General features: G+C 46.1%; 1 protein-coding gene across 1 annotated transcript in view; it reads right to left on the reverse strand.

The window, feature by feature from the left end:
• Window positions 1-23,019, reverse strand: part of DNAH3 (dynein axonemal heavy chain 3) — a 147,512-nt gene that overhangs the window by 68,135 nt on the left and 56,358 nt on the right. The window contains exons 25-37 of the mRNA XM_087815176.1: window positions 20,478-20,679; window positions 18,879-18,971; window positions 16,755-16,865; window positions 15,564-15,678; window positions 13,241-13,439; window positions 11,895-12,003; window positions 11,557-11,670; window positions 10,671-10,847; window positions 8,172-8,263; window positions 5,957-6,176; window positions 5,260-5,394; window positions 3,378-3,489; window positions 1,538-1,779 (exon numbers count right to left, since the gene is read on the reverse strand). Coding sequence (XP_087671302.1) covers window positions 1,538-1,779; window positions 3,378-3,489; window positions 5,260-5,394; window positions 5,957-6,176; window positions 8,172-8,263; window positions 10,671-10,847; window positions 11,557-11,670; window positions 11,895-12,003; window positions 13,241-13,439; window positions 15,564-15,678; window positions 16,755-16,865; window positions 18,879-18,971; window positions 20,478-20,679 — 1,921 coding nt within the window. The remainder of the gene's footprint in view (window positions 1-1,537; window positions 1,780-3,377; window positions 3,490-5,259; window positions 5,395-5,956; window positions 6,177-8,171; window positions 8,264-10,670; window positions 10,848-11,556; window positions 11,671-11,894; window positions 12,004-13,240; window positions 13,440-15,563; window positions 15,679-16,754; window positions 16,866-18,878; window positions 18,972-20,477; window positions 20,680-23,019) is intronic.

The following is a 23,019-nucleotide window of genomic DNA, read 5'->3' on the forward strand; positions in this document are numbered from 1 at the left end:
AGTAAAATACACCCATGTTTGCGACAGTGCGATTTACACCCAAAGCCGAGAAGAGTCATCCGGAACTTCAGTGATTATGACTCTCTGTACTTCTAGTCTTAGGACCAACTGATACATTTGTACAATTTGTAAAACATAGTCCATATCATGTAATAAGATTTGTTTCGATTTTTATTTGTTATGTCATCAAAGTTATGCACATGCTATAATTAGTGAGTGTGTGCAATTTGGATGACTAGGCCTTCCACAGTGAGCATAACTCACTCTCCATCCTGTGAAATTTAAACACAGCAGGAAAATGGATTTGATGATGATATATATTCCGTATTGAAAATCTTCCTTGAACTGGTGACACATTTTATTTTAACAGTTACATAGCACTTGCTATATGCAGGAACTATTACAAGTGATTTGCAAATGTTAACTTGTCTAGTCTTCCTAACAACACTGTGAGGTAGACGCATTAATCCCCACTTTTTAGATGATAAAACTGAGGCACAGATAGAGGCACAGGCAGACTAAGTAGCTTGTCTGAGGTTCCGTGACTGGTAAGTGGCGGGGCAGGACCTGAACCCAGGCTGTCTGGCTCTCTAGCCACTCCACTCCGCGTGCAGAATGTATTCCCAAAGGCAGCTCCTACCCGCTGGCTCTTGTGCAGTGTGACCCTGCCCACCTCCCTCACGGAGGAGAGTCCATTCCTCCACCCTCCTGAATCTGGGCAGGCCTTGTGACTTCTTCGACCAACAGGATTCAGAAAAAGTGAAGCTGTACCCATCCCAAGCACAGCTCTTAATTTCATGGAAACTTCCACTTATTGCCTCTTGGAAATCAGTCACCACATAAGAAGTGCCACAACCCTGAGACCGCCAAGTGAGAAGCCCAAGCCACCTGGAGAGGCCTGGAGGGTGAAGTGCTATTTGGAGAAGGCGGGGGGGGGGGGGGGGAGAGGCTAATGAGACATTGATGAACAAGCTCTCTGGGGTGTGGATCCTCCAGCTCCACCTGCGGCAGCTGATATCATGAGGATTAGCTGAGCCCAGCTGAGCCCTTCCAAAATTTCTAACCCACAGTATCTTGAGCAAAGTAAATGGCTGTTTTAACCCACTGAGCATTAAGGGAGTTTGTGGTACAATGAATAACTGAAATACCTCCCACATATCAGGTACTGGGAGCTACCTTATTTAATTACCCAGTTTTATTACTACTTTTTAACAAATGAGGAAGCAGGTTCACAGGAGTCACATAACTTTCCCAAGACAACACAGCCCAGTTGGGAAGCCAGTGGCCCGATCTGATGGCAGCCCCAAGGCTTTTAGCCACCAGCCAGCATTGTCTCTGAGCACACAGAGCTTGCCCACTACTAAGAGAAACTACTAATAGAAGCATAATTCACCAATTGATAACTTACTTCCTTGTGGGGAATTTATTCTTAGAGTGATACTTTTTTTTTTTTATTATAAAGTGTTGATCGATCATGGACTTCAATAAAAATGTCTATACCCTACCCATGTAAAGGGATATCAGACTCAGTAGCTACCTTTTTATTGTCATCCAGAACGGTGTTCATGTTTTCGATCCAAACAGCATCCACTGGCCCATCAAATATAATCCACTTGCGATAATCAGACATGGAAGACGCTTGTTCCCGGAAAGCGTTGGCGAGGACGCCGTCTGTCCACTCGTGGCTGACTTGGTCAAAGCACCCGTACAGTTGCCCCATGGTGATAGCCTTGGGGTTGATGATCTTGTACTCCACTGCAAACTCCCCCATCTGGTTGGCTGGGCAAGAAGGTCCAACCCAAGTTACAAAGGCTCTGGTGAGACCAGAGCATTAGACAAGAGATAATTCCATCTCAAAGACCAAGAAACCATCATGAGGAGAAACCATCCCAGGAGAAGCCTTATCAAATCTGTGCCCAGTTTTTTAAAGATGGGACTATCTGGGTAGGCAATGCCTTAGATTGTTAGGTTATTACAACCATTAGTTTCTCACCATGTATTCTTCTGAGGCTCATTTCAAACAGGGCAAATGTGCCCGTCAGATAAAGAAATCTGCCTGGGCCCAAAAGAAGTCTGGCAGTGAGGAGAGAGGTGCCACATTACCAGGCTCTTTATGTGCGTGGCTCTCACAGCCACCCTGGTATGGGAGGCAACCGATCAATGTGTCTCTCTCACATCCATGTTTCTCTCTCTCTCTCCCTCTCTCCCCTCCCACCCCTTCCTTCCTCTCTCTGAAAAGCAATGGGAAAAATATTCTTAGGTGAGAGTTAAAAAAAAAAGATTCTGGAAAATGATGGTTACTTTTCTTTTTTATCTGAAGGGCTAGTTTAGTCCTGAAACCCCTTCATTAGCTGCTCAGCAGGTGCCCATGAAAAATGCAGGCTGCGCAGCATCGGGGCCCCACCGGAACGCCAGGCTGGTGGATGGCACAGCATGTGCACTCAACAACAGAAAATAACCACTTCTACCTGAGCCTTCAAGTAAGGAAAAGCTGGAGTGCCTACGCCATGAATTAAATAAAGAACCATTTCTGCAGAATCCCAAAGCAAAGACATGGGGTAGCCCCCCTTTTGCATTTAGTTTCCCAAACTACATTCACATCTCAAAATTATTAAGGTTTGAAATGCCCAAATTAGTTATGAAGGCCAAGTTAGTCCCCAAAACAAAAACCTCAAAAATCCGGCAGCAACTCAAGTATCCTTTGTTATTAGGGAAAAATGTTAAAATAATCTACTGGAAGGAATAGTGTGAGCACAGCCAGGAAGGTTCTGCTTTCAAAACCACAGGTTTGTGTTTCATAGAAAAGCAAACAAAAACAAAAACACAAACAAAAAACAAACACACACACAAAATCCCCCCCCCCCCCCAAATTTGTTTCTCTGGCAATAAACATAGCTTCCATTTGCTGAGCAGGAACTGTGTTAGGTTTGTTACTTGCATAATCTCACATAAATCTCAAAATAATCCCATCTACAGCTGGAAAAACAGGGGCTAAAAGAGGTTTAGTCACTTGCTCAAGGTCTGGGTCTGATTAAAAAGTCTCATCATCTATATTAAAGGGGCGAGGGAGGGAGGGAAGAAGCAGGGGGAGTGGGGGAGAAAAAAGGGAAAGAAAACATGCAATGATTTGCTTTTAGAATAATTGTTTTTTAGAATTTCTCTCTCACTGGGAAACCTTTGGAGAAGCCAACTGTTCAGCAATTGAGAAAATTCCTCCAGTCTCAATGACGGACACAGAAAATCCCGCTGGAGGCTCCCTCCTCCCTTATTTTCTGCTTGCAGATCTGTGTGCCAGGTTCTATTTCTGGCTCTGACGCGGAGCCAGCCATCTGACTGAGGATCCTGTCCTCCCCAGAGGCGGGGGATGTGAGCCTTACCTTTGTTTAAGTCACCCAGAGCTGCAGCCAGCACTTTATAAGCACAGGTCTTGCCACCCATGGGGTCTCCGACAATCATGTAGCCATGTCTCACCAGCATCATCTCATAGATCTGAGAGGAGACAGCGTGTAAGAAGTGAATCACTGCAGACCTCCCAGAACTGCGAGGGAGTCAGAGTCCATAAGGAATGGAAGGTCAAAGGGCATCCCCACAGTCACATCCGCCTCTGCAAACCACAGTCTTTTGTATGATAAATTGTCTAATGTCTTTTGGATGAAATAAGGTGTGTGTGTCTCAGATTATTTAAGAGATTGGGGCCCGGCCGGGTGTGGCTCAGAGGTTGAGCATCGACCTAGGATCCAGGCGATCGGGGTTCGACTCCCGGTCAGGGCACATGCCCGGGTTGCGGGCTCGATCAATGACTCTCTCATCATTGATGTTTCTGTCTCTCTCTTTCCCTCTCCTGTTCTCTCTCTAAAATCAATAAAGATATATTTAAAAAATAAAAATAAAAAATAAAAATAAAGAGATTGGGATTACTATTTACTCTGCACCTGTCTATGTGCTAAACATCAAGTGGCTTACTTATTTCATTTAATTTATCCAGGCATCATTGACTACCTTCTAACGGTGGGAATTACAAGCTCAGACCAGGTGGAGTCACTTGCCTGGGCTTATCAGTGGCAGAGCCAGGATTCGAACACCAGGCTCTCTGACTGCAGTGCCCCTAATCTTTTCATTATGCCATTTCTATTTGCTTGCTTGTTTGTTTTTTGATTGATCCATTTTATTTGTTTTTTACTTTTACATTAAAATTTTTTCTTTCAATGACAGTTTACACTCAATATATTTTATATTAGCTCCAGGTGTACAGCATAGTGGTTAGACAATCACATACTTGACAGTGCTCCCCTTGATATTTCCAGTGCCCACCTGGCACCGCACAGACATTATTACAATATTATTGGCTACATTCCCTGTGCTGTGCTTTACATCCCCTCAACTCTTCTGTAACAACCAATCTGTATTTCTTCTCACTCTTTTCACCTTTTTCACCCGTCCCCCAATCCCCCTCCCAACTGACAGCCATTTGCCTGTTCCCTGCAGGAAATGGAAACAGTGTCATTTTAGCAAATTGCATTTCTATTGGAAACGTCCTCTCTTGAGGCCTGACTGCTATTCTGACTTGACTGGAGCTCTCAGGAGATGAAATGCACTTTCCGAGCCAGACCCCGCTCTGTAAAGTGTAAATGATCTCCTCCGTCACTGGTTTGGGGATGGTCTTGTGACTCTTGGCACCATTCACAGCTGATCCTGAGACGTTGGCTGAGGCCACCTGGAGGGTGAAGCTCTTTTCCCTTCTGGGCTCAAACCAGGGACAACCTCAGCCTGAGGCTGCGGTGGCCCAACCAAAAATGAAGTTTTAATGCAGAGACAGACAGCTCAGAAAAGAAGAGAGACAGATTCCTGGTGGTGTCATATAGAAACCTGCATCCTGCCGGGCCTGAGGCCAGCGTATTCCTACACTATTCAGGCTAGGTGAGCGAATAAATTCCCTTTTGTTGACGAAGGCCAGGTTTCTATCACTGCGAACTGAGAAAGTCCGGGCTAATTCAAGGCCCAGTGCCCCAAAGGGAAGACCCCCAAATTAAAAAAAAAGAAACCTCAAGGAAGATGGTCATAGGAAAATACTGAATTTTAAACTTCAACTTGGAAATGAAAGGAAGGCACAGCAGAGAAAGGCGCCTTTCTCTCTCCCTGGCCCTCTCCTCAGGCACCTCTGATTGCCGTCACCATTCCAATGTGCCACAGTTCTTTCTAGTTTCTCACTTTAGCAAACAGTAAAATAGGTACATGCCCATATGAGTCTGAGGAACCAACCTGGATAATTTTCCCAATAAACCACGGCACTGGTTGGAGTTTCATCTTGCTGATGTTGTCATCCAGCACTTCCATGAAAACTTCGTAGTCGGACTTTGGAAGAACAACTCCAGGGAACAAATCTGATATAATTCCCTGGTGACCAGAATTTGAGAGAAGGTAGGAAGGATGGGTTGTCAGCTACGTGACCTTCACATTGTCCTAAAATGAGATCTACAAAAATCTTCGAAAAATTCCAAACCTCATTTTGTCCTGCACCATAACTCATCCACAATTACATACTCTGACACCATCTGTTCAACATGATTTCCCTCCCAAATTATTTTAAAAGTCAGCAAATATTTAATGCGCCTGTGCTATCTTCCATTCATTGTACTGGGAATGGAGAAGTCAGTCCTGACTTCTGTCTTTATGGCACTAACAACCTGGTAAAGAAGGCAGGCATTAAAATAATTATAAAAGGAAACTAATTAAATTTGGTAGAAACCCCCAATTGGTAATATTATCCTGTCAGTGAAACCATCTTTATTAAAATTGGTAACTAGACAGATGTTGCCATCACCATTATTTAGCATTTGGGGGAGGGTAGCTGGCAACAGGGATGCTGGCTGTCAGGAGATGGAGAGGGCATGGAGGGGTTGCCAGGGAAACATTTCACCTGCAGAAGGTGAGTCCCAGAGCCAGTCCCACCGCATACCTGAAACAGAGGGACATCCTGAGCCAAGAACTTGGCCAGGTTGACGTCAAGCAAGGCCCGGAGCAGCAGGACACTCTCGTTCTCCTCTGGGTACTTGAGCTTGAGGTTGCCAGCGGCGGTGAGCACGGACTTGACAGCGCGCATGCCGTAGTCGTAGTGATGCTGAGAGGAGAGCTGCTCGGAGCACAGGCGATAGGTTGCCACGATCTTCTGGGCAAGACTGGGCGATAAAGACATGTGTCTGTACACCCCCAGGAGGAACACGTCCTGCTCAGTACACACTCCCACATCCTTGTGCCCTGACCCTTCAGACACCAGGCTGCCCGTGGACTCGAGGGAGCCCCGTCATTTGAAGGCCTCCTAACGCAGTTGCCGGAATGAGCTACGGAAGCATTGTAACCCTCAAAATTAGGGTAAAAAAAAGCAAGCACAGCTCAGACAGGCGGGGCTCAGCGGTTGAGCATCGAACTAGGATCCAGGAGGTCACAGTTCGATTGCCAGTCAGGGCACATGCCCGGGTTGCGGGCTCGATCCCCAGTTGGGGGCGTGCAGGAGGCAGCCGATCAATGACTCTCTCATCATTGATGTTTCTCTCCCTCTCTCTCCTTTCCTCTCTCTGAAATCAATAAAGATATAATTAAAACAAACAAAAAAAGCAAGCACACACAGATGTATAATATACTGTATGAGAGATTATAGGTATATGTACTTTTACATGTTTATGTGAATGTATGTGTACACACACACACACACACACATGAACACATACACATTTGGAGAGTACACATCAAACTATTAATGTTAATCATTAATCCCCAGACGGTGGGACTAAGGGTCACTGAAGTGAAGCTCACATTTTTCACGTCTATAACATTATGATTTTTTTAATGGCCATGCTTTACTCTTTAGATTTAAAAGCCAGGTCAAGCTTCAATAGCCTCAGTACACAACACGCGCATACTCACAGGCACTCCCATTTCTTACTCTTCCTGGGCACAGAGCTGGACCACACATCCTAGCCTCCTGCACAGGCAGGGCTAGCCCCGGCTCCCGGTGTTCGCCAGTGGCACGGGAATGACAGGGGGGCATGCCGCTTCCAGGGCCGGTCCATAAAGGCTTGCCCTGTGGGATCCTTCATGCTCGTGTGTTGCAGCAGTGACATAAAAGAAACCGGTTCCTTACCTTCAGGAGGAACTGCCCCTGATCACAAACACCCATTTGGGGTTTTCCTGAGTGAAACATAAGCTTTTCTATGCTAAGCCAGTGGGGTTGGGGATCAATGCACTGATGCACATCCCCTGGTGGGGAATCTGCTCTACAAGGCTGATTTATTTTAAAAGCAGACAGTACTGTTTACCAGCACCTAGCACAAGGGTGGACATAAGGCTCAATAAAGGATGTCAATTGAGTAAATAAATAAATTCAATGGGCAAATCAACATAATCCAGATCTCTTACAGAAAAAATAAATTAAGCCTCATGTGATGAGACAGCCACTTGGCCTAGGAAGGGGGCACATGCTGTTCAGAAGTCTGCAGTCCCTTGGATCAAGGAGAACAGCCAGGCCACAAACGCACCGAGGCCTTTGCAGACCTCTACGGCAGCAAAACATTAATTGGTTATGGCCAGGACAATGGAAAAAGACAAATGTAAGATTTGAAATAGGCCAATAGAAGCCATTTTACAATGATACTAATAGCTCAGGGTGCATGTGATAAAGACACTCACCTCTGTGTGTGTGTCTCAGCAAACTGGGCAATACTGGAATGAGAGATACCCAGTTGGTTGAAGTAAATAAAAGTTATATTGATAACAATGTTAATTCTAAATTATGTTAAAATTTCCCCTTCAATCTTGGAATAATTTCATGTTTTTCAGCCTTGTCTTAAGCCATTTAGGATGTGTATGTGTGTGTATCTGTGCACATGCATGCATGTTGCAGCGAGGAGTGGCAAGCAGATGAGCGGCTGATTTCTTTAATTGAAGTCCAGGTGTACATAAAGAAAGAGGAGGCCTTTTCTTGGCAAGATGGGTCATTTTTCATTCAGGGATCAGATCAGGACCAAGGCCAGGGCTAGGTGCCTTCACATCAACTTGTGAGCAGAAGTCTATTTCTCAATTTCTCTTTTCCAATGGGCAACCCACCTTGAATGCACCACACAAAAAGCCACACTTTCAGGGCCTTTAGATCCCACTGGAAAACCAATGTAACATACCTTCTGGAGTCCAGAAACCCCATAGAGTAGAGAGAGATTTCTCCAATGAGGGCATAGTCTGGCACCATCATGGCCACTGTCCGGAACAAGGCCTGGAAAAGAAACAGCTATTCAGATCCTGAACGCACACAGTGAGCACTAGGGGAGGCACATCTGCAGAGGCAGAGAGAAGTAACATGATCACTGAGGCTACTCTGTTGACAATCAAGGAAAGGTAGGCTGGAGGACAAGTCAATGCAGAGGGACCATCTTCACTGGACAGAGCCATTGCCCCACTAACCTCTCCACGGGCCCTGTCCAGGTACATGCTGTCACACTGGGTCCCTCCACAGCTGTGCAGAAGGCCCTAGGTGCTGCCGTCCTAACAATACCTCATTCACCTGTGCCAACTGAGCTTTGGTCAACTTTTGTAGCTTTCCAGCCGGAGTCATTTAGAAATGCAGGACCTGTATGTATCAGAAGACCCCTGAAGTCAGAGCAATCTTGAGTCCGTGTTCTGTTACCTACTAGCTGTGGGCCAGTTATGCAGCCCTGCTAGACCTCAGTTCTTTCGTGTCTAGATGGGCTGACAACTGTAGCCTCTTCATGGTTATCATGAGAACAAATGACACCAAGTGAGGTTCTCAGAAAAGTGTGTAGCACGTAGCGAGTGCTCAACAAACACCAGCTGCTGTTATCCTTACCTTAGATCTTAGAGGGGAAGTGACTTGTCCAAGTCATGCACTGAAAGGTAGAGCCAGGACTAGAAAGAGCCCTGGCTTCCAGACACCAGCCCCGGTGCTTTCTACTGTACCGCTCTGTCCCAAGGAAGTTTCTTGTGCACGTCTAACATGGTTGTTGGCTGGGAGGGGTGCAGGGGGGAGTTACAACAGCTGAGTAGTAAAAATAAGAAATGAGACCTTTGCTGGGTAGCTTAGTTGGTTGGAACGCTGTCCTGGACACCAAAAGGTCGCAGGTTTGATTCCTGGTCAGAATATATACCTAGGTTGCGGGTTTGATTCCTTTTCAGGACACGTGCAGAAGGCAGCTGATTGATGCTTCTCACATCAATGTTCCTCTCTCTCTCTAAAAGTAAAATAAATTAAAAAAATCATACTATAGTTCTCACTGGCCTGTGTTGACCTAGAGGGGAGGAGCCACTGTTAAGAAACTCCCTGACTCTTCTCCATTCCCAGGGAGGAGGAGGGTGGTGGTCTGAACAAGGTTCTAGGGCACTAATAAGAATGCGTTTCTAGCAGGTGGAGCATCATGTACAGCAGGCCCTCAAATAATGTCATTTGTTCAAAGTCACTTTATAGCATTGATGAGATGCTGTAGGAACTTAATTCCTGTTTATATCAAATAGCCTGTTGTAAAACTGGTCTCATTATATGTCCGTTTTGCTTAAAGTCACAGAGCCTATCAATGACATTGAGAAATTACTGTACTAAAGTCAGTGAGTATGGCTTTGGCTGGGTCCCTCTGGTGCCTTCTACTCAAGGGGATAGAGCAATGACTTAGAATAAAATCAGTAAAGAGGCAGTCCTGGAGTCTCTTCTGGTTGCTCTTTTCATGCATATGGAGCGCTTGCTAGGTGCTCCTCCCACCGGAGGAGACCCAGGCATGGCACACTTGGCGTTTTTCCTTCCACAGGAGAAGCACACTGAGGTCATCCAGAGTCTGACCTGCTTGGGGGTGGTCTGCTTGGCCCTTTTTTTTTTTTTTTTTTAGAGGCACTTCCTTTTCCCACCTGGAGTAGGGTCCATGACTATTGCCATGGCTGCAACTCAGACCAGCTCAGCAGTAGGCACTGGGGACAAACATGCTCTCTTGCCATCTCTCTAGCTGGTTGGGGCAGCCTGCTTTGGTATGGACACTGCTTAGGTGTCCATTAACCAGCTTAGTAATAAAGGGGAGCTCCATGTGGTCCAGCCTAGGTTTACCAAGTTCTCTGTACCCAACTTTGATGCTTTCTTATAAGGAGCTATATTTGGTTCTGCTTACAGAGATTTTTTTTTTTTTTTTTAACGTAGAGCTAGAATCTAACTATCAGATTTCATGTAAAAATCCAAATTTCTGGCTTTTCCTGAAAGATAAGATGATCTAACAATTTCTGCTAGGCTGGGCTAAGTAGGGGCTGTTGCCTAGCAGATGGGGGACATTCACTAGAGTCCCTACTGTGCCCAGCTGGCTTCTCTCATTTGTATTACCTGTCTGACCCCTGAAGACAACAAAAATAGTGACCCTTGTTCTAATGCGTATTATTTCCTGTTTACCATTAATTATTATGCATATCTCTACCCTCCTCCTTCCCGCCCCTTCCCCCCCACCACCCATCGGACGGAGTGGTTTTGTTCTAGCTCCAAGTACCATCTTACCTCCATCAACACTCCACTATTACTTACCACAGCTGAATAATGTCACTGGTCCCATTATTTGGCTTCTCTGTGAGACCCTCGGGTACTTCAAGAGCTTTCTATACCATAAGTACACCCAGCAGTCATACACGCTGATGTTTACCTTGAGATTATCTGGCAGCTCAGCCCTGCCAGCATACCCGGGGTTCATGGTGATAAAGACAGCACAAGTTGGGTTTAGAGAGAGCTCGGTGCCTTCAAAGATGAACACCTTTAGCTTCCGGATGATGGCCTGCTGAATGCTGAGAATCTGCTGAGCCACCACAGACAGCACTTCCACCTGGGTGAGGAATGGCTGGCTGATGGGACCTCCTGCCTCAGATGCCCACCCGCCCGCTCCGCCAGAGTCCCCTTCACTTAGCACAGAAAGATCCCATCACCTCAGAACCAGACCTTCACACTCAAAATTAGAAGCATGACTGGGGTTTTGGTAAAGAAAAAGAAGAGTGTGTGTGTGTGTGTGTTTTCCATAGTGTTTCATCTTTCTCCCATCACCTAGCATAGTGCTTGACCCACAGTATGCATTTGAACAGCGTTTATTGGTTCAAATTAAAGGTTTATATGTCCTGATCTCAATTCCCTACCCAAATAGAATTAATCACCCCCTCTCTGTAATGTCTCTTTGGTGCCACTACTATAATATCTACCGTATCGTATTTCATTTAATTTTTATCTCCCTTTGCTAGATTGTAAGAGTCTAGAGAGAAAAACCGTTTCTTACCTTTATGTCATGAACACATGCAGAGTATCTCATACAGTGGCTGCTCAATAAATTTTTAATGAGCTAGTGAAAGAATGGCTATGATGAGGGTGCATATGTATATAAAACAGGCGTTTTATATCCTTGGGGCTGTTTTTGTTTAGTTCACTGAGTACCTACTCTGTGCGGGAGGCTGTAGAAGAGACATAAGGCCCTGTCACTGAGGAGTGGAGAACCCAGAAAAAGTCTCTTCGTGTCCAACTTCTCTGTGCCCCAGTAGCAGGGTTACCTCAATCCTATTGAACTCATCAAAGCAGGCCCATGCTCCAGCCTGGGCCAGCCCTTTGAAGAACTTCCCCATGGCTTTATAATCCAGACCATCGGAGCAGTTGAAGACCACACACTAGAGAGAAGGAGGGTGTGGGCACCATTCAGGGTGGGTCCCCACACATCTGAATTACCCTGCACCATGAAACAGGGGTGGGCTCCTGCTTCCTGTTCCACAGGAGCAGCTGGGGCCCACTCTGCCTGTTACACTAACCCATCCTCAACCGCATGCCAACTGCCCGGGTTAAGGGTCTAGAGAGGAATGGGAGGAAAGGGTGGGGATGGACAGTATTTTCCTACCTGCTTTGCCAAAGCTTTGGCCAGATCTTTGGTGGTTTCTGTCTTGCCTGTCCCAGCTGGACCTTCTGGAGCTCCCCCAAGATTCAGCTTCAAAGCCCCCATCAGTGTCCTACGGGGAAGAAAATCAAAACTCAGGGCCCGAGTCCTAAGACACAGGAAAGAAACCGGCTTTTGGTTTAATTTGTTTTGACTCACACAAATCATTAAAAATTTCCCCGATTATATGACCACCCTTGTGAAGAATTCCGTCTCACTCAGCACTGCAACCTCACAGCCTGGCACAGTGCCTGGCGCATGGGTGGCACCCATAGGCATTTGTTTGAATGAAAGATTGAATGAATAAGTGAACACATACAGATGTAAACAAATGGAATAAAAAATCCTCATAAACTCCACATTCCAAAGGCCAAAAATGCTAATGGAATGGTGAAAAGAAATATATTTCTCCCACTAGATTATGAACTATTGAGTTCAGGATCCGAATTTGATTCAGTTCCATCTCCTCAGCAAACTAATGCAGTTCCTGGCATGTGGTGTAGGGACAAGATAAATGTTAGAAATAAATGATGTGTTAGCTGTGGCTCCACAGCCTCCTGCATGAGCCTCTATAATTTCAGTTAACACACTGTCTTGTAATAATCTGAGCATCACCCCCACCCCATTAGGTTGAGGGTCCATGGAGGTCATGCATGGGGCACAGGAAGCTTCAACACATGGCTGCTGAATATCAAGTGGGATAAATGAGTGAACAAATCACATAGAAAACAAGTGACTGAGGACATTGAAAGGAGAAAGTACTCAAGTATTATCTTTATAATTTTAAAAATTCCACTGTAAGAAATATACAAAATCAAAGATAATCCAAACATCATAGACTTGACAAACTCACAACATCCAGATTTCTAATGTTATGAACTCCAAGGAAAGTGGCAAAGCACTTTCTGTGCTGAGCTCAGGATGCCCACACCGCTTCATCAAGCGGCAGAGCTCAGAGACACTTGCCTGGTCCTTCACCTGGCCCCCTGCTCTCTCTTGGCCTAGGATCTCCAGGCACCATCTTGATTCTGCTATTGGGGGGCTTTCTGCATAAGTACTGAGCCATTTTCAAGGATAGGCACCAACCTTCTGCTTGTTGGCTTGGCCACATTAATTTGCATTAGGACTCCCACTGGGTTCTCATTTCTGGCCTAAGTCCTAATTTCCCATCTGTGAGCCCCTGGTGTCTAAGGGCAAAATTCAAAACTCTGAGAAGCTGAAATATAGAGGGTAAAAGTGAGAAACTCAAGATGCCCTTCACCTGCTTTCCCAGGAGGCCTTTCTCCCAGAGCTCCCTGTTCCCCCGTCACCTGTAGCAGCGGTCGGTGAGGGGCGTGATCACCAGCCGCGGGGAGTTGCCCAGGTACTCGTAGCCATATAGGAGCTCGGTTGTGATCATCTCCACCTCCACGTCACTCTCCCTCCAGTAGTAGCGCAGCTGGGAGATCCACTGGAAGTCGTTCAGATCACAGACTTTGTCCTCAGACAGCTTGGCCACCACGTCACGAGCTGTTGGGACACGGAAACACATGCACATAGCGCTATCGGCTTCCTCTGCCCTCCACCCACTGCTCAGAGGAGATCTGATGCCACCATCCAGGCCACCTCTCATTCTTCAGACAATTTTAGGCTCGACTACCTTTCTTGCCCACCCCTAACCTGCAGGCAGCAGTGCCTTTCAGACGCTGCTCTTGGCTTCTCCCAAGGGCCCGGGCAGAGGATCTGCTGCACTGACTGTCTGCTCTCAGATGGTTGTACAGGAGAGGCAGTAAAAGTGCGGGTTCTGGAATCACATTGCCTGGGTCCGAATTCTGGTTCTGCCACTAACTGGCTATGTGACTTTGGGCAAATTACTTAACCCCTCTCTCCTTCAGTTGCATAATCTGTGAAATGGGGATAACCTAGCACTTACCTGATAGGGTCATCATGAGGATGAAACAAATATATATGTCTATAAGCACACATACATACACATATATACATATCTATACATACCCCCACATCCACAGATACAGGTAGACAGATGGAAAGAAAGAACAAAATGAAAAAAGGGAAATGAGCTGTGCCTGGCATATGAAATCTCTGCATGAGCACAACTATTGCTATTGTTAGCATTCCCAAACTTTGTGGGGCTGACTCAGAGGACTTTGCCATGTGTAGTCACCCCCAAGTGCTTTCTTACCCCCGGTATGACCCCGTGGGCCCTGCTCCGGGCCCCTAGGATACCCTAGAAGAATACAGTCCTCTTGGCCTGGCGTAGTTAGTAGGGGAGGGGGCCCATGAATCCATGGTTAGATGCCTTCTTTTCACCTGGGGCCTGAGAAACCAGCTGGGAGGGACGTTTCCCGTTTTTCTCCCCTCTCTCACAGGCTGGCGAGCCTAATTTAATTTTCTCACAGTGATGGGAGCCCTGAGCTTGAAGAGTGGACATTAGGTGGGTGGGATTTTTTTGGTAATTCACAGGGCAAGAGCTACTGAGGTTTCAGAACGAATACAGCAGCTCGAGATCAGGACCTCAGAAACACAGCTCTGCAAAGGGATGCTCCTGCCAGCCCACTGCCTCCCCAGGAGAGGAGTCTTCTTGACTGCAGTAAAATCCCGCACCCTGCAGGGGAGAGTCCTGGAATTAGATGACACTAACAGCCCCCCTTTCCTTCCCCAGGAGTTTCATTCCCTTCCAGGTTCTTGAGCAAACCCACAGAGTGTTAGCGTGAGAGACCCCAAAGGACTGAGTTGAGGATACCTACACTACGGGATGTGTGCGTGTGTGTGTGTGTGCGCACGCAAGCTCATGTGTGTGAACCCAACCACTCTGGGGCACCCTGGGCAGTAACCACGCCAGCATGTACCACTCCTACCAGCTGGCTATGTGGCCAGATGAAGGTCACACTCTCCCTCCCGTCTCCCTGGTTTCATGCCAGTCTATGCACACGCTCTCAGGCTGAAATGAACATCAACCTTAAGGAGATTAAGATGCCCTGACAAGCCAGCCGGGCGCGTGAGGCTGGGCGTGTGAGTAAGAGGGACACTTCCCAGGCAATCTGGTCTGATCCAGCCCGTTTCCTTGGTGATGATGGAGTGAGGGTGTGGGGGTGTTTATTTTACATAAAGACCCCAGTTCTTACTCTTCCTTTTCTAAAGGAGGAGCTGGAAGGCATCATCTCCCACCCACTCGCTTCCTGCATCTCTGCCCATTTCCAGTCTCCTGGGTTTGGAATCAGACAGACACGGGTTCAAATTACGAAAGAGCCCCTGCTACTGCCTAGCTGTGTGCCTCTTAGAGGCTCGTACCTCTCTATGCCTCCGGTTCTTAATCTGTGAAATGTTTGTGAAAATGGGGTTATGTGTGTCAAGCACTAAGCACAAAGCTTGGCACCTGGTAGGTATTCAAAAATATTAGCTCTGGTCATCGTAAGGAATGGCTCCCAGTGGTGGATCTCAGGAACAGCACTGGCCTTCACTGTCTCAGCCTGCCCAGAGGTGATGTCCTCTCCTTACCCCGCACCTTACTCTCAGTGGAGAACCCCCTCTCTAATGGGAAAGAGACCCTGAGTCCCTCGATGCAGGAGGAGAGAGACAAGCCTGGCTGCTGCTCCTTTATGCGGGGGATGCCAGGGAGGCCTCGGTGCTCACCGTGGACATCGATGACCGTGAGGGCCCCGAGGGTGAGGCGAGCCCCGCTGCTCAGCTTCCCTCGCACCAGCTGGACAATCTGTGCAATCTGATCATTGCTCTTCTCCAGAAAAAGCTGCCAGGGACATGGGGGGGACAACTGGTTAAACTGGATGCTCCCCTGGGAATCCCTTCTAGGGGAGCATCACCTTCCACCACCCAGTGGCTGAAGCCAGACTCCTGGGTGTCATCCCTCTGGGTCCCTTTCCCTCAGCCCCAGTCATTAACCTCCAGACGATTTTCAAATGCATTATGCTAACTGAAAGAAGTTAAACTTGAGAGGCTAGATACTGTATTTCACTTTCATTGATTTTATGGAAAAGACAAAACTACAGGGGCAGAAAAGAGCTTGGTAGTTGCCAGGGACTGGGAGTAAGAGGTTGACTATAAAGGGCATGAGGGAATCTGGGGTTACACAAATGTATGTGTTTGTCAAAACTCAGAACTGTTCACTAAAAAGGGTGAACTTTACTGAATATAAATTATATAGTAAATCAGAATTAACAACAAAAAATCCCGAAATATTTTGAGATGAAAGGAGACACAGGAGATGTGAAAACTAAATGCCTATAAACATGTAATCCTGGATTGGATCCTGGACCAGACAAAAAGGCCCTTAGTGGGGCAACTGACTAAACTCAGATGAGCCAATTTAAAGGTCTATCAATTAGGTAATAATATCGTCTCTTGATCAATGTTGGTTTCCTGCTTGGGACAGCTGTACTGTGGTTATGTAAGATGTTTATATTGGTGCAGTCTGGATGAAGGGCATATGGGAATTCTTTGTATTATTTTTGTAACATTGTTTGTACACCTGACACTTTTAAAATAAAGAGTGAAAAAACAAGAATGATTTTTAAAAAGGAAAAAAATTGTCTGGTAGAAATTCTGCCAGGTTGGCCCTGGAGGCAAAGGCTGGGAGACCTCAGAATCCTGCAGCCCAGGATCTGTCGGGGAAGAACTGAGAGTGGTCCACGTAGCCAGCTCCAGGGCAGCCCCACTTCCAAATCCTCTGTCCAAAGGTCCCACATGGTGTCTGTGATCTCACGGGTTGGATGTCATGATTAGCTTTTTTTATTTAGAAAACAGAGCTACTCTAACTATATGTCATTCAAATCCTAATCGAGCTGGAATCACAACAGGCTCACTTACCGGCAGAGTATTTTCAACCAGGGCTTGAGACACCTCCTGGGTCCAAAAGATGGAGGAGACGCAGATAACCACCTGGCCAGGCCACTGCAAGACCCACTCATTACGAGAGACCTGGGAAAGCACAGTGGGGCATGTTATAGGGCCTGTTCATCTTGCGTGACTTAACCTGGCTTCTTCACCCTCCCATCTCACCCCTTAACACAAACAAAATCCTTCCCCAGCCTCAAGCTACATGGCTGGACATCCCTGAGATTACTGACTTACGCCTTCCTCCCTGAATCTTACAGAAAAGAAAAAAAATCACCAACAATCTCAACTCTTAACTTTTTGTTTCATGCTCCTGTCCAGGGACTTGACTAGTTATAGGCAGGTGGTGTTCAGAAAGTATTCACAACTCTTTAATAGCTGGACGAAGTTGCAGGGCTGCCCCACAGCTTTCTTAGTCATGCCCCCTACTTCTTCTTAACTATAAATCAGGCAAACTACGGCCCGAGGGCCAACTCTGTCCCTGGCTGTTTTTGTAAATAAAGGTGTATTGCAACACAGCTATGCCCACTGTTTATACATTGTCCACAAAGGCAAAGACAAAATAGTGTGGGCGGCCTGAAGAGCTGAAAATATTTATTATCTGGCCCTTTATAGAAACAGTTGGCTGACTCTTGCTATAGATGCAATTGCATGGGATAACTCCATACAGGTCGCAGTTTTTCTTTAATTTTTGGTTTAGAATATGTTACCAGACAGGAGACCTGGCCCTTGGCGGGTCTGCCTAGGGCCAGCAGGTAGTGTGTGGGTTCTTGACTTCATGCAGGAAAAATTTCATGAGTCCAGGTGACTATGAGGGAACGTTTATTAAAACTGGGGATAGTAAAACAAGAAAGGGCTCAGCAAAGCAGCAGCAACAGGAGAGCCTAGAGAAGTCAGAGAAAAGGGGACCTTGGAGACAGGTTCAGGGGGTTAGCCCAGGACGAGCTGCCTCTGCCCATTGCTGCCCTGGGTGCAAGTCTGGTGGGGTCCCGTAGAGTTTAGTAGAGTTTAGGAGATGCGTGCCTGTGGGGGCAGAAGAGGGGAAAGGGAATGGTGTAGGCTGCTCCCCAGAGGGTGAGCACGCACTGTGTCCTTTGTCTTGAGGCTTTTATTTCTCTCTTGCAGGTGGGAATCTTAGGGGAGGTCTCAGGGGAGGGTTTCAGCAGAATATTCATCAGTTTTCTAGGTGTGCTCCTCCAGGGCATGGTCTCCACTGATTGGTTAGTGCCGGGGCAGGGGGTCCTTAGTCCTGGTGTCGCCCACCTGGTTTTGCTGCTTTTCTGGGTCTGGAGCTGAAATACAACTGAGGCCTCGATGTTATTTCTAGGGAGGTGACTTCCTGTATCTGCTGTAAATTTCTGTCAGTTCGTTCAGCTGTTTGCCTCAGTTTCCCTCTTCCACCTGTCCTGGCTTACTGGCTGAGTATAGCAGAAGACAAAGGATTGGGCTTTCATTTGCATTGCAAATACCACTGCAAGGACCAGCAGGGTCAGTCCCTACTTGAGTGGAAAGGTGTCCATTGAGTATTCTTTTGTTTGCTAGGGGCTGGCTAAAGAGTTGAAGCTGGCTAAAAAGGTCCTTTTCCTTTAGGCCTCTGCCTACCTGTTTCCCCTAAAGCTTTGAGTCTTAATGAGTTGTGACATTCAGGGCAGTGCGAATGAAAAGCCTGGGGAGGGGAATGCTTAATTGGAAGGGACTCTTGCCATCAATTCATTTCACAGAGAGGACTGGCCTGCAGCAACCAGAAGCTTCAGGCTCCTGGCTTCCCCTGTCATCTGCTTCTAGTTGCAAATGTTTCACCCGAAACGGATTTACAGGGAAAGGAGAGGCACAGAGGGGTCAGGTGTACCGGGCAGGACTGAGGTGAGCTTTCATAGAAGTCAGAACTGATCCATTTAGGATAAATCTTGATAGAAAGAGACTTGAACACACATTACAATATACAGATGATGTATTATAGAAATGTACACCTGAAACGTATATAATTTTATTACCCAATGTCACCCAAATAAATTCAATAAAAAAGAAAACTGATCCATTTAACCTCCCCAGAGTTCTTGCTGCTGGACCAACACCCTGGCATGTATACCCGTTTACCTGGGCATGCGCCTCAATCCCGAGCCTGATAACTTCCCGCACGCTGGCCAGCATCATCTGCTCCACCTGCTGGAGCCACTTTTCCACCATGCCCTGCGGGCGAGACAGACGGGAGCCTCAGTGAGCCAGGCCCAGGGATAGACCAGCAGAGGAGCCAGCTTTCTCTCTGGACAGAGCTGGAGGGAGGCCAAGGGTTTGCTCCTGTGGGGGTTCAGAACCAGCCACCCCAAGATGTGCCTCAGTGATGTATGAATTATTTTGAGCTAAAGGCAAGACCCTGCAAGTTCAAGAGAAACTTCTGCCCCCACCATAACTATCTAGAAGAATTTAAATTAGGAGCCTGGTCCATAATAAGAAAAACCAGCAATGACTTTGACCTACCTATATGGCAGGGCCAACTCCTAATTACCGAACACACGCTCTCCCTGCGGTAACCTTCTGAAACCCCAAGGCACCTCCTCACCACTCACTCGGAATTCTTACACACCTCAGTTTCCCTTTCTGTCTCCGAACCTTACGTGTGTGGGCTCTCTGACTCTCTCTGCATGTGCTTAAATTCGGTTATTTTCTCTACTTCATCTAGCTCATGTTTATTTGACTGTCGACCAGCCAAAAGAGCCTTGCGGGTAGAGGAAAGTTCCTTCCTTCCTTACACACCTCTTCAAGCCAATATTCTTTAACTATTTGTTTTACAGTTGTTTACTGTATTCTAGGAAGTGTATGTCTTATAAAAGAAACAATAAGGGATTTTTAACATGTACTTCTTTCACATCATTTTCTGAAACAGACCACTTCTCAGACAACTACTCATTTCTAATGAACAGTTTGAGTCCTTTCAGTATTCCAGTGGTGCCCAGATTTGCTGTGCTTTGGAATTATCTGGAGATCTGTAAAAAAAAAAAAAAATACAGATACAGATGCCTGCCTCCCACTCCCAGGGTGTAACCGGGTATGTGACCTGGGATGTGGCTGGGCATCTGGTTTCTTTCAACGCTCAACAGGTAACTAAAATGCGCAGCAAGTTATTTAGTTTCAGAACTTCAGGTCACGGTAGCTGGTGCCTTCCGGCCCCCGTGAGCCGGCCGATGTGCGGTGGTGGCAGGAAGGTCCGCAACGTGAGGCCAAGAGTGGCTCCTGCTTCAATGAGGGTGCCATCACGGCCAGCAGGACTGGAAGTATACACTTTACTCATTATAAAAATCAGAGTTAAATGGCTGATTCTGTTTCACTGACCTTTGAAAACACCTGCCCCAGCGAACTGTCTGACCGAATTACTTTTAACTGGGCTCTGCTCATGGAAATCTGAGCAGCCATCAGTTCAGATCTGATTCCTGCTACCGCCTCCACATCAAGTTTGGTTAAAATCCTTCCACAAATTTAGTGTGTCACATCGGCTGCAGTATCCTCTGCATTTTAGGGATGGGCAAACTGAGACTCGGAAAGGAGTCACTTCCCAAAGTCGCCCAGTCCTTAAGTTGTGGAAACCCATGTGCTCCACACCCAGGCAGACTGAAACTGGAGTCTAAATGCTTTACCAGTATGCTCTCTGTCTCTGTTTTGCTCCGTTATGAAAACCCCAAAACAGCTACGGGAAATTACTTTGGCTTGAGCTGGGTAGACTTTCTGTTTGAATGGAACGATTTCTTTTTCCGAGCTGATCATGCCCAAAATCTCCAAACTGTCTGTAAAGTCCAGCTTGGCAATTCCTTCAAAGCACTTCTTTAAGTGCGGCTGCACTCGGAGCGGGTCCTTGGTCTCTGACAAGATCTCCAGCAGCTCATCATTGGACAGGAAGAAGAACCTGTTTCAAAGCAAAGGAAGATGGCAACTGAAATCTCTTCTGAGAACTTATTTTTCCAACAAGGTTATAGTCGCCAACAGGTAGATGACACCTGGGTGAAGACCAGCTATGTTCTAAGGTCTTCTCCAAGGTGCACTCCCTTCACCATTGTCCATCTGGGGCACGTAGGGTAGAGAAGATTTTGACTCTGAGAGCAAGAGAAACAATGAAGGCTGGTATATCCGAGTCTAAGATGGTTGGGGGTGGGTGGGTGAGGGGCTTCGTTTTGAAAGAAAACTGAATAGAGCAGTGGTTCTCAACCTTGACTGCACTTCAGAATCACTTGCTGACCTTATTTTTAAAATTCCAATGCCAAGATTCTACTGCCCAAAGATTCATATATAATTGATCTGGGGTGGGGTCTGGGGATTTGTATTTTTTTAAATCCCAGGTAGGGGCAGGCAGAAGAGGTTGTAAAGGGGGGGATAATGGTGATGGCAGGAGACTTGACTTTGGGTGGTGAACACACAGTAAAATACACAGATGATGTATTATAGAATTGTATACCTGAAATCTGTATCATTTTATTAACCAATGTTACCCCAATAAATTCAATTAAAAAATAAAAATAAAAATCCCAGGTGATTCTAATGTTCAGTCAGTGTTAAGAACCACTCAGGAGAAGGAAAGAGAGACGACTTTCTTTTCTTTCCTTGTCTCCAGGTATAACAGAGATAAGACAGGTATCAAATAAGAAGCACATGTTAACACCTTGCCGACCGGTCATTTCGAGCCAGAACTCATCCATGCGGCTGGCTACTTTTCTGCACTTGAATACTCGTGACCAGTCTAGCAAGGTGTTTAAAATTACTTAAATTAATGTAAGTGCAGACACGAGTTAACTCATGACCAGCGTTCGGACACAGAAACATGTGTCTACTCGTGACCGGTGAGCGTTAATAATGAACTTATTTACATGCAGAGGCCTGTGCCTTGTTTTAAATTACACATAATAAGATAGCTTCATTCTCTTGCTTAGGCCCTCAAGGCAGCCGCAACAAACCTTCAGAAAATGTTCAAGGAACAAACCTCTACTGTGACCACTAGGCTGTAAGTTCCATAATGAAGGGACCATATGATTATGGTCTTCACTATATATGATGGATTACAAAAATGGCCACAGTATTTGCATCTAATCTCATCAAGAGGTGGAATCTATTTTCACATCTCTGGAACCTGGGCTGGCTGTATGTCCTACTTTGGCCAATAGACTGACAAACATCAGTTTGTGCAAGTTCAAAGCCTAGACATCAAGAGGCCTTGAAGCTTCCACTCTTGCTGGTCTTGGGAACACTGTGACCACCACCATGTGAATAAACCCAAGCTAGCCTTCAGCAGGCTGAAAGACATGTGGCCCAACTACCTCTGTTGCCCCAGCCAACAGGAAGGCAGCCACCATACAAGTAATTGCAGCCATCAGGTACCGGCTAACTGTAGTCACATGAGTGAGCTCTGATGAGACCAGAAGAACCACCCAGCTGAACCCACCCCAATTTGCCAATTCACAGAATTAGGAACTAAATAAACAGTTGCTGTTTTAAGCTTCTAAGTTTTGGGGGGTGGTTTAGTATGCAGCAAAGCAAGGTAATATACTGTAGCCATAGTGTTGAGCAGGTAGGAAGAGCTCAGTAATTATTTGTTGGCTGACTGACTGACTGATGCCTAATGAGAATGTCAATTTCTCCCACTCCCAAGTGAAATCATACAGGTCATTTCTATAGATTCATCATGTGTGATAATGAATAATGGTCGGTGGCCATAAGAGGAACACTTAATATATTTGTGTAATTTAAAATTAAAATCATTATTTCATACTCTGCATTTTTAAGACAAAATTAATTTAAAATATGCGACTATCAGTAACATTTTTAAAGTGTTTGCTGAGAGTGCTTAATTTTATTCCACAAAAAAGCGTAAAGAAATATTGAGATGTATGTGTGTGTTTAACTTAGAAAAAAAATGAGGCCCAGAGAGGTTAAATATCTCCATCCAGACAATCTGGATTTGAATTCTAGCTTGTCTACTTACCAGTCTTGTGTTTTTTGGCAAGTTATTGTTTCCTCGTTTATAAAATGGAGATAAAAATAATGCTTCCAAGTGAACACATGCAAAGCACTCAGAACACGTGGTAAATGCTGTGTTGGTGTTGGCTGTATTTGCATTTTTATGAGGAGTGACAGTTATGGGTACAGGGCTCAAAGTCCAGATCTCAGAAGTGTCCTCTGCTCAAGTTTTGTGCTTTCAAATCGAGGTTCCTTCCACTACTTGTGCTGTATCTGTGTTGTCTAATACTATAGACAT

Source organism: Miniopterus natalensis, chromosome 3 (assembly GCF_054644295.1).
Source record: "Miniopterus natalensis isolate mMinNat1 chromosome 3, mMinNat1.hap1, whole genome shotgun sequence".
Classification (NCBI taxonomy): domain Eukaryota; kingdom Metazoa; phylum Chordata; class Mammalia; order Chiroptera; family Miniopteridae; genus Miniopterus; species Miniopterus natalensis.